The sequence below is a fragment of the Ascaphus truei genome, chromosome 21 (genome assembly GCF_040206685.1).
Source record: "Ascaphus truei isolate aAscTru1 chromosome 21, aAscTru1.hap1, whole genome shotgun sequence".
Classification (NCBI taxonomy): Eukaryota; Metazoa; Chordata; class Amphibia; order Anura; family Ascaphidae; genus Ascaphus; species Ascaphus truei.
Genome location: NC_134503.1, coordinates 20,563,698 through 20,575,793, shown reverse-complemented (window position 1 = coordinate 20,575,793; position 12,096 = coordinate 20,563,698). Strand labels below are relative to the sequence as shown.

Below are 12,096 nucleotides of genomic sequence, written 5' to 3'. Positions count from 1 at the left end.
ATGTGTGTAACTTGCAACTTTTCCATCTAATGTACTTAAAGCCTGTACTACTGAAAAGGGGAATTTGGAGCCAGACATTTACATGTTTTAAATGAAATTTGAATTTTCGGCACTACAAAAGGTGCCTGCAATGCACTGCAGTCAGCGGCGGATCTCAAAATCCGCCGCCCCATGGCACTTATATATGCCGGCAGCCTCCTGTCACCCTCCTTCTCCTTCCAATTCGCAGCGTCAAATGACGCCACGGACATCACCAAAGTGATGTCACATGGCGTCTCGTTGCCATGGTAACGAGACGATGTATGAGGCAATGTTGGTGACGTCCATGGAGTCATTTGACGCTGCAAATTCTAAGGAGGAAGAGGGCGGCAGTAAGGAGACCGCAAGGAGGCGCCCGGCATATGTAAGTGACCCTATCAGGCTCGATAGGCCAGACAGCGCAGCCAATTTATATTGGGGCTGACATTTTTGCCGTCCCAAAATGGTGCTGCCCTAGGCCCGGGCCTAACTTGAAATGTGCCAGTTTTAGCGTATCTACACCTTCAGGCCTGATCTGTTAAATTCTTATCCAGTAAAGCAGGGGTCCTCAGCTCCAGTCCTCAAGACCTCTCCAACACGTCAGATTTTACAAATATCCCTGCTTCAGCACAGGTGGCTCAATCAGTGGCTCAGTCGAAGATTGACCTACCTGTGCTGAAGCAGGGATACCCTGAATACCTGACCTGTTGGGGGGTCTCGAGGCTCTGGAGTTGAAAGCCCTTGCAGTGAAGTCTTGCTTTTCTCTTCTCTCAGAGTACTAATAAAAACCTCTCATGATGTTTCCCCACTGACATCTGCCACAGGGAACTGAAGACCATTGCCACTATCACACATTGAAGCCTACACATGGACAGAATTGTGCTGAAAATTAGATTTTCCAAACATACTGAATAATTTAAAACGGAGATTATATAGTGAAGCAAAAATATATCCGTCTGTATAAGGCAAATAAAAAAACGCACTTTTTTTTAAAAACATATTTGGTTATATATATATATATATATATATATATATATATATATTGTAAGGTACCAACCATGTACATATACGGGCAATGGATGGACCTTCGATACAAGGGACAGAAACATTAAACCATAAAAGAAAATATTGCCAATAAGGAATTATTGTCCTGGAAATCCTACTACAGTATTTTAGTTCAAAGTTCTTACAGCTGTATTTGTTTTGGATATATGTGCAGTAGATGGTTAAACCTCTTAGGATATCAACATGAGAGTTTTCAATAGGTGGAATTATAGTGGACAGTGCTATAAAAAATAATAATAATAATCTCTCAGATCTCTTCAAGAGTAGTGACTCTGTACTCTAGAATTAAACCTACAGTATGAAGAACTCTCAGGCTGGCTGCCTAAAAGTAGCACAACCGACAATTGTTCTACTAATTTATTAGCATGTTCATCAGTTTAGTCAAACTATAGATGTGCTTCCCCTCTCCTCGAGTGAGTTTTCAACCTGGACATGAAAATAATGGAGTTGTAGGTAAAAAAAGGTTAGACCAGTTGAGTAGGAAGGAGACTACGTGGTACAAACTGTGGCGTAGCCAAAAAATTAGATCGAAAATATAATGAGTGTGTACTCCGACAGCTAATCCGCAGCTATTAGCAAAAAAAAAAAAGAATACTGCATCATATATTAATACATTGCTTTTTTTTTATTCTATATGACCAGCTTTAGTCTTCTACAAGACTGCAGTGGGTTTTTTTTTTCCCAGCAAATTTATTTCAATTTGTTTCTGAGTAGGGTTGTCAGGTGTCCAGTGTTGAACTGTCCTGTATCTGAACACAGTGTCCAGTAAAAAGTTAGAGGTAAGTTAGAGACCATCACACGTTTCACCATTGTGTCCTGTATTATTGGAGAAGCCATCGGGCCACCCTATTTCTGAGTCTGACTTCCTCTGTAAGGATTCCCCTGATAAAAGCAGCAGCAGCAATATTTTAGACAAGATTGTGTGGGGGGGAAAAAAGCATGGTTTATTTGTGAAGATGAATTACATGGTCCCAACATTAAAAAAAAAAAGCATGGTTTATTTGTGAAGATGAATTACATGGTCCCAACATTAAAAAAAAAAGCATGGTTTATTTGTGAAGATGAATTACAAGAATCCCAACACACAAAGGTAGTCATAGACTAGGTGGAAAATTCATGGTCATTGGGCAATAATTTGCAATGAATGGAAATCTGTTCTATCCCATAGGTATATTCCGTTAATAATGCACAAGCAAACATTAATTTGTTCTCCTTTTAATGACCCATAGAAAACAGATATTAAACAAGTTCTTTGGAAACCACCTAATCATGGTACAGAATCATCGTTACCCTTCATCAGATTTTAACCGTGTCGTAAATTGTTTGCCCATCCCTAATGTTGACTACCCACAGTATATATGAACACGTTAAACATTTTAGAATGCATCCTCATCAAGTTGCAAGTACAAAAAACAACGTACTTACCGTACCTGCCGTATAATAACACATATGCAAGATTTAAAACTCAAGAGGCTTTTTTTGAATACAATTTTTGGAAAGTGAGTTCAAAACAGGTTAGTAGGCCATGTTAGGCAGATGTTGAAACAAACTGGTAATTACATATGTCATGTTCCTTAATTTGGTTTATTAAAGACTAGTGTCTATAGAAATATTCTATATACTGTACAGTATAAAGCGTGTCAAGTGATTTAAACAGAATTGTAGATCACCCGGTCCTATTGTATGGTGTTGAATTTCACAGTGATGTTTAACAGTTCCCCCGAAAGCAGAATGCCCGATGGATAGGTCAATGGATAACAAAGAAAGGTTCAACAAATGCTATATTTACAAATATGTCACTAAACAATCACGTGGGGGGAGAGGTTTTACACTTTTAACCCCCCCCTCTCCCCCCCAGGTAGTGAAGGAATTAAGAGTTTAAACTTGAAAGGCTCTAACATTATGGTTTTGATTTATACACAGTTCCTATGAATCATGAAGAAAGGATAATTGGCTAAAAACTAAAATTGAGTTTGCAGACGTTGATACTACCATGTAATTTACAGATGTGTCTAAAACAATGAAAACCACAAACATTTAGAAAGATTACACAAGTTATTACATTTGTAAGCGCTATATTTGATTTCAAATCCAATATATGTTGGGGTGGAACTTGGGATATATATAACGAGTACACTTGTTTAGTCTCACTTTTCATTTTCCGCTCTCTCCTGATCCTGTGTTATAATTATCAGCTCTCAATCTCTGTTTCGCTTGTGGTGTGTACTGATTCTTGCACAAGCGGTGTATTTACAGTATGTGAGTGCATGACTCTGACACACACCTATTGTTTATATTTTATACTTATATGTATTTTCGTCTATGTCTTATGCATTTATTATTGGATTCTGTATTCCCGTGCCCCACCACACCCCTTGCACCTATTCTATATCTTTTTTATGCTCTTTTAACCTTTTAATCGATTATTATATTTACTTTTCATTTATGGAGTACACTATTTTGAGTTTTATAGTGTTTTATAACGAGCTATTATAAGGGGGTTGGTTTATTAATCAGTTATCATGGTTATCCAAGCTTCATGTGGTATTTAATGGTTAATTGTCCACATGCAGCTCACGACAGATTGCTTGCAGCTGATTTTGTGGCTATAATAATCTATCACAGCGTCAGCAACCTCATCCTTGAGAAAGTCACTACGTGTGACGAAACGCGTTGGAGCGTCGTGACGCAGTGACGAGGTGTGAGGAGGCGGAGCATTGATTGTGGGCTTGATACTAGGAAGCAGCAGCGTTTTCAACACAGCGTATCCACTCTAGACCTCTAGCTCTGACTGAGATCTGATACGCGGAAGCTAACACTAACACAGGAGGGATTTTATCTTCAGCGTGCCAGGAGGCATTACTATCCCACAGCGGAACCGGACAACACGTGTAAGGAAGCAATTGCGTGTCCAACAAGGTCTGCGGTCAGTACACCATGTTCAATATCTGAGAAGGGACATTCTCTACTCTGACTGCTTGTGCCACACGGCTGTTCATGGACTGTATCTGGCATATATGACTTACCCTCACTGTTTGCTTCATTAACCATTGATGCCCACTCTCCTGCCACTTATCCTATACCTCACACTGCTTGTTCACTGCTACATTTTGCAACCACATGTTTTAGTTGTATGCTTTTTAATCTCACCTCGGAGCATAGGTCCATTTGACCACTCTACCTCTCAACAAATGTGATTTATTTTCTCTATTACATCACGGAGCTGGCGCTTCTTTCTTTTTGTTTATATATATATATACAGTGGCCGACAAATCACCCAAAAATCTACTCGCCGAACAAAAAAAATCTACTCGCCACCTAGTACCACACGTGTGCTGCTTGGGCCAATAGGAGCTCGCCACGATGTTAAATCCACTCGCCCGGGGCGTGCAAATGTATAGGTTTGTCGAACACTGTGTATATATATATATATATATATATATATATATATATATATATATATATATATGGAATAGGGAGATAAAATAATAAACATTAAACTATGAACTTCTCAAATCTATGTCTCCACTGTCCAACCGTGCTTTAAATTAACAGAAATTATTACGAGTGTATTTGTTTCTATCGCACTGTGTTATACATTGAAGGTAATTCCATTGTCTATCACTGTAATATAAAAGTATAATTAAGGCTTATCTCTAAATGTTTCACAGTAACTTATATTGTGATGAACCATAACCAGGCATTTGATGTTTTTGACAAATTCAATGTGAACTTTTATGATTATAAAGACTCGTTAATCTTGTGGTGTGCCAGGTGTGAAGGAACGTTAAGAAGAAATGATTGCAATAATGCGATTGGTCAACAATGGATCAGAACAGTGGTATTAATCGTCAATGTTGACCTATGCAAATAAACAATACAAATATACATTTTTCTGTGAGAGTCGTGTTTCGCAAAATGTAAAACAGTTTGCTCCAGTAAAATAATGAACCGAGAAAATTAAGCAAAAGAATAAAGAAAAACAAAGAAGTCATTAATATTCAGCAGGCCAAAAGCCCATTTCATCAAACAAATTTAAATGTGAAAAGCTGATCATTCTCCACCAATGTAAAAAATGTACAGGTCCACAAAGATAGGATTATATATAAAAAAAAAAGTTAAATAATGTAAATTTAAAGTTTAAAATTTTTTTTTTTTTAAATATTATATATTTTTTTTTTTTTATTAAATAGTGAAAACTTTCTGGTTGAGAGGTCGAAGTTCATTAGAAAAGTAATGTTCAAGAAATTCGACATCTGTTTAACTATATGGCACAGCTCTTGAGACCTACTGTAATTTCAGAAAGGCTTATACTATATTCATGCCCAACAACACAAAACACAAAAGGACGTTTTATATCAATTCAATTTAAAATAATAATAATAATTTTTTTTTTAAACGGGATTTATGTAACTAGAAATTTACTCAACGGGGTGATGCAGAAAGGTTTGTTGCACACAATCCGGCATTTACTGCCTTGTACAGTTTTTGATCACGTTTGTTAGATTGCTTGGTTTTCTCTTACTATACAGTATTATGTGTGGTTATGAGTAAAAATGAATTTTGAGACTTAGGACATAAACATGTACAGTAAGGAAGATTCCCTGGTGAAGATCCAGTGCAGAGCCCGCACCAGCACTTTGCGCTCAATGTTATTTTTGTATACACCTGGGTGCATCAGGTTGACAGAATTTGCCCTGTAATATGCAGCAAACATTGTTTGTGTGTCAATTTTCACCAGCATCATATATCTGAAATTTGTTCATCTTCATTTCTACACTTGACACAGATTTCTTAGCACTGAAGGTTAATCCCCCATTAGATTGGCAGATGTAACTGATGCAAAGGGAAGCAAAATATGAAAAGCTAGGCAGAAAATTGTATATGTCTTGCTAAAATATTGCCCCCTAATATATCCCCCGCCCCACCCCCCAATTCTTCCTATAACTGCTCTACAGATCATTCATTGGCTCTGATGAGGCAAAATGGTGCAAAAGACCGCAATACAAGTGACAAGTCAAAAAAACATGCACGTCACGTTACATTCTGGGAGAATGCTTCAATTTGCTTCGCTTGATACAGTTGGCCCCTGGCTCCAAGAAATCTTCCATATATAATCCCACAAAATTTTAATATTTTTGGTTGGGCTTGTTGCTTATCCCAAGTCTGGCATCCAACAAAACCAAGCATATCATCTCCATAGTTTATTTTTTTCATTAAATATACAGCAGCTTACAAACATACAGATAACAGAAACAGTATTAAACGATTGAATGACAGGAACATGTGTTTCCTTGTCAAAGGTAAAGTTGTGTATTCACCAAACATTCTGCATCGACTTATGACATATGTTAATGAAATACAGGTAAATATGCAGTTCCAACACAACGACAAGCAAAGATTAGCAATTACAAAATGCCTTACTTACTTCCCTGGGTGGGTCCCTCACCTGATGTAGCTTCGTTGTCTGAAAAAGCAGAGCGACAGTTAGGTGAGGTTATTACACAACATCCTTCAGATAAAATCCCTTTATTTTAAAGGCGACAAAAAAGAAAGTGCTGGAAGCGCTACTGTTTAAATACAAAATGTGTGGTGACCACTAGTGACTAAATATAATCAAAAAGTGTACAGAGTACTTATACATATAAGCAAGGCTGCCTGATTAAAAACTGACCAAACAAGATTCCGGGAAATATACATATAACAAGTACAAACCGGCACCTTAAAAAAGTCAAATAAATGCAAATATAAGGTAACTATGAAACCTTGTTACAGAAGTTCGATCTAGAACATCTGGATCCACTTGAATAACCCGTAAAGAAGCTTCCACAGGACATGTGGGATTAAACACAAGGGACAATCATAGCGTGTACTGCGGCATAAGCAAAGTAACAACAAACAACTAGGACAGCACAAGACTAACACACCAGCAAACAATGAACAATCAAAACACTGTTGAAATAATCAGTTAAACTAATTCATTAAAATATAAAAGAGACAATGTCTGTCTATATATACATGAGCTGCGTCGCGCTGCTGGTCCGGTTTACAAAACCCAGAATCCTACTCACAACAAATAGGAGTTAAAACGGCGCGTCCAAACAGTGGCGGGTGACTCCTTGTGGCGCCTCCGCTGCAGGGGAACGTCTGTGTAGGCGATCCGATGCCGTCTGTGCACGCCATGTACCGAGCTCAAGCGCAGGAGCAGACGTCGGGGGAGTATTTCACTGAGAGCTGCTGGGCTGTTTTCACAGTGCCTGAAGGGCTGCGCGCGCGTCTCTCACGATCAGCTGTAACCTCTGACCCTACGCGTTTCTTGATTGCGTCACTTCCTAAGGGGTATGATTCCCAGAGTTACCCCTGAGGAAGTGACGCAATCATGAAACGCGTAGGGTCAGATCAGATCGGTTACAGCTGATCGTGAGAGCCGCGCGCGCAGCCCTTCAGGCACTGTGAAAACAGGCCAGCAGCTCTCAGTGAAATACTCCCCCGACGTCTGCTCCTGCGCTTGAGCTCGGTACATGGAGCGCACAGACGGCATCGGATCGCCTACACAGACGTTCCCCTGCAGAGGAGGCGCCACAAGGAGTCACCCGCCACTGTTTGGACGCGCCGTTTTAACTCCTATTTGTTGTGAGTAGGATTCTGGGTTTTGTAAACCGGACCAGCAGCGCGACGCAGCTCATGTATATATAGACAGACATTGTCTCTTTTATATTTTAATGAATTAGTTTAACTGATTATTTCCGCAGTGTTTTGATTGTTCATTGTTTGCTGGTGTGTTAGTCTTGTGCTGTCCTAGTTGTTTGTTGTTACTTTGCTTATGCAGCAGTACCACGCTATGATTGTCCCTTGTGTTTAATCCCACATGTCCCGAGGAAATTTCTCCGTGGATTATTCAAGTGGATTCGGATGTTCCAGATTGGACTTCTGCAACAAGGTTTCATATTACCTTATATTTGCATTTATTGGACTTTTTTGAGACGCAGATTTGTATTTGTTATATTTATCTTAAAGGCAGTACTTTAGGAATGATATTTTATTTTCATGTATTACACTGCATGACATTAGTAGGGAATCCAGCATTCAACATCTTTGGGGTAAGCAAAATAAAGTAGCAACTGAGATTGATGGGGAAGTTCCTCTTGCACGTTTATTTTTCCCTTTTTTTTTTTTTAAAGTCTTCACTATACAACAGAGCTACAGTACATTCATTTTCCATTTTTTTTTATCCTAAGAACAAATTCACTTCGCTGCTAAGTCCGTGCTACATAACATCACTTTATTTCAAAGAGAAGTTCAGGAAAGCTCAGGATAGGACAGTTTATTTGTTAATCTCTTGAAAGCCTGCATGGAAAAACAGGTCTGTGCTGCTGTGTGGTGGAGTAAATTCAAACAACAGAGGTGGCCATGTGAACAATCCACTGCAGGCTTTTGGCATTTTGAAATAAAAATAAGGTTGATACACATTGAGCTCACTTATTTTTGGGGGGGAACTACACCATTAATGTCTTATCCAAGCCAAACTCCAGTGAAGTATCCATCTCAGTCATCATCCCTGCATTGTAGAGAGGGACCATTGCATTCAGTGTGTTTTATTGCAATCAGCAGATTTTAAAGTACTCACATTTACAACAATCAGTTGCAATAACATGGCCTAAATCTTTTACAAAACGTGACTTGCCGTACACATACATAAGGTGTTTGTTTATTAACACATTAAAAACAATATCACCCAACATGTTTTGGGACTTTGCTGTGCAAACTCCTGTTGAACACAGTGACATCAGACAAAAAAAAAAGGAAGTAGCCAAAGCAAATCAAACTCCCCTAAAACATTAGCTCATCATGTTTGCAAATTAAATTCTAGGGTTGGATTTAGATACATAAGCTTATAAGGGGCCATGTTAAGATGATTTGAAGTAAAAAGTGACACTGTGTGCTCATTTACATGTCATTTCCCAGAATCCCTGGCTTCAGTGGAAGCATTGTATGCTAATAGATAAACATTTTTTTTTTTTACAGAGGATAGAAGCAGGGGGTCTCCGGAACCGAACCCTTAGCTTGGCCGAGGTCACAATTTCTCAACCAGCGGCCCATTAATAGGCATCGGCCTAGGGACCAATTCTGGCTTTGTCAACAGGTGAGGACTAAGGAGAGTACCTGCAGCCCATATCCAAGTGGCCCATTATAAGTGGCAAGACGACTGAACAACTGAAGTTTAAAAGGAAGGGCCCCTTACCCTAACAAAAATCATCTTCTCTCCTCAGGTAATATCCCATATCTGAATCCTGTCTGCTTCAACTCTTTGCTGTGTGTATTTCAGTATATGCAACTGAAACAATCTTAGGTAATATCCCATATCTGAATCCTGTCTGCTTCAACTCTTTGCTGTGTGTATTTCAGTATATGCAACTGAAACAATCTTAGGTAATATCCCATATCTGAATCCTGTCTGCTTCAACTCTTTGCTGTGTGTATTTCAGTATATGCAACTGAAACAATCTTAGGTAATATCCCATATCTGAATCCTGTCTGCTTCAACTGTTAATTAAATTAAGCATTGACACCTAGGCAGGGAACACCCTGTGTAGGAAACAATCTGTTTGAATGTGCCTCAGATGTGCTAATTAAGCAGACAGAACCACTGTCAGGTGACTTTTTAGGCCTATATAAACCCAGTCAGAACAGCTAGTCTGCCTGCAGCCCATATCCAAGTGGCCCATTATAAGTGGCAAGACGACTGAACAACTGAAGTTTAAAAGGAAGTGGCCCATTATAAGTGGCAAGACGACTGAACAACTGAAGTTTAAAAGGAAGTGGCCCATTATAAGTGGCAAGACGACTGAACAACTGAAGTTTAAAAGGAAGTGGCCCATTATAAGTGGCAAGACGACTGAACAACTGAAGTTTAAAAGGAAGTGGCTCATTATAAGTGGCAAGACGACTGAACAACTGAAGTTTAAAAGGAAGTGGCCCATTATAAGTGGCAAGACGACTGAACAACTGAAGTTTAAAAGGAAGTTCAAAAGAAGTGAGAAAGAAGTGGACACCCCATCTGGCCCTGATTCCTGCATGTGAACTACGCTGGAAAGGAGGATATCATCAATACCAGACTGCATCATTACTGCTGTGATGCTGCCTTTACCATTTATATTTGCTGTGACTTCACTTCTTCTCAAATTATGCACTTCTTTTTACCAGCCTCAGTATGTCTCTAACTCTATTCATATATCTCCATCTCTCCTTCCTTCACCACTTCTTTGTTCACATGAACTCCTTTCTTACCTGCGTCCTCTGACACCACACAGCTATATCCCCTACATTAAAACACACCCCTACAAATCATCCTCACACATCCTCTTCCTATCCATGCTTCTCCTCCTTGCTTCTGGGGATATCTCTCCCAATCCTGGTCCCTGCCTTATTTCTACTTGCTCTCGTCCTCGCCTGCCAAATGCAATCTCTACTCCTTCTGGTGTTAACCCCTCCAACCTCATACCCATCCCCTGCCACCCTCCCTCCTCTCTCCCTTTCTCCTGTGCCCTTTGGAATGCTCGCTCCCTCTCTAACAAGTTCCTCTCTGTGCATGACTTCTTTCTCTCTCACTCCCTGCTTCTCTTTGCTATAACTGAGACCTGGCTCACTCAGTCTGACTCTGCTCTGGAAGCTGCCCTCTCCTACGGTGGCCTTTCCTTCTCCCACACTCCGCGCCCTGATGGCAGGGGTGGAGGCGTGGGGCTCCTGCTCTCCTCTCTCTGCCGTTACCGAACCCTTCCTATTCCCCCCCCCCTCTTGCTTTTCCCTCCTTTGAGGCTCACACTGTCCAGATCTTCTCTCCTCTCCCGGTCCATGTGGCGGTCATCTATCGCCCACCTACCTCTACTCATTCCCCTTCTGCCTTTCTCTCTCACTTTGAATCCTGGCTCTCTTTCTTTCTCTCCTCAGACTCCCCTGTTCTTCTCCTTGGGGACTTCAATTGCCACATTGATGACCCCTCTCTCCCTTGGGCTTCCCGCTTTCTTTCTCTAACCTCTTCTTTTGGCCTTCAACAGTGGACTGCAGCCAGCACCCACAAGGATGGCCACTACTTAGACCTGGTTTTCACTAAAAACTTTTCTCTCTCTGATTTCTCCATTTCCCCTTTTCCTCTCTCTGACCATCACCTCATCTCATTCTCTCTATCTCGCTTCTCCCCTTCTCCACCTCCATCTACCCCCCGGTTCTGCAGAAACCTGGGCTCTATTCACTTACCTGACTTTGAGTCCACTTTAAGCTCCACCCTCTCCTCTCTCAGCTCTGCTACAGACCCTGACAACCTGGTCAGGAACTACAACTCTGCCTTGTCCTCGTCTCTTGATCTACATGCCCCGCTTTCTCTCTGCCGCACTCGCCCTTCTAACCCTAGACCCTGGTTAAATTCCCACACGCGCATGCTGCGTTCCTCCACTCATTCCTCTGAACGCCTCTGGAGGAAGTCTCACACTCTCGCAGACTTCCTTCACTACAAATTTATGCTATCCTGTTTCAACTCTGCCCTCTCACAAGCTAAACAAGCCTACTTTTCTGCACTAATCAACATGCACAAGTCTAACCCACACCGACTGTTCTCTGTCTTTGATACTCTACTCAAACCACCCTCAGCTGCCTCTCCTTCCTCCATCTCCGCTCAGGACTTTGCTGACTATTTTAAGGAAAAGGTGGAATCCATACGGCAGAACATCCCCTCTGTTTCTTCCTCCCATCCTACACCTCTTCCTAACTCTCCTCCTGCCTTCCTTGACTTTTTTTCCACTGTCTCAGAGGAGGATGTGTCGCTGTTGATCGCCTCCTCTCCCTCTACCACTTGCCCTCTTGACCCCATTCCCTCCCATCTCCTAAAACCTCTAGCTCCTACTATAATCCCTACGCTCACACACATTTTTAACTCCTCCCTCTGCTCTGGAACCTTTCCATCCTCCTTCAAACATGCAACAGTCATACCATTACTCAAGAACAACAAGCTTGACCCTA

The 12,096-nt window shown here is 40.8% G+C and overlaps 1 protein-coding gene across 16 annotated transcripts in view; it reads right to left on the bottom strand.

The window, feature by feature from the left end:
- The window catches only part of ZNF618 (zinc finger protein 618), a 220,358-nt gene that overhangs the window by 100,164 nt on the left and 108,098 nt on the right, over nucleotides 1-12,096 (bottom strand). For all 16 annotated transcript variants that reach the window (XM_075579289.1, XM_075579290.1, XM_075579291.1 and 13 more), the window contains one exon: nucleotides 6,512-6,550. In XM_075579289.1, coding sequence (XP_075435404.1) covers nucleotides 6,512-6,550 — 39 coding nt within the window. The remainder of the gene's footprint in view (nucleotides 1-6,511; nucleotides 6,551-12,096) is intronic.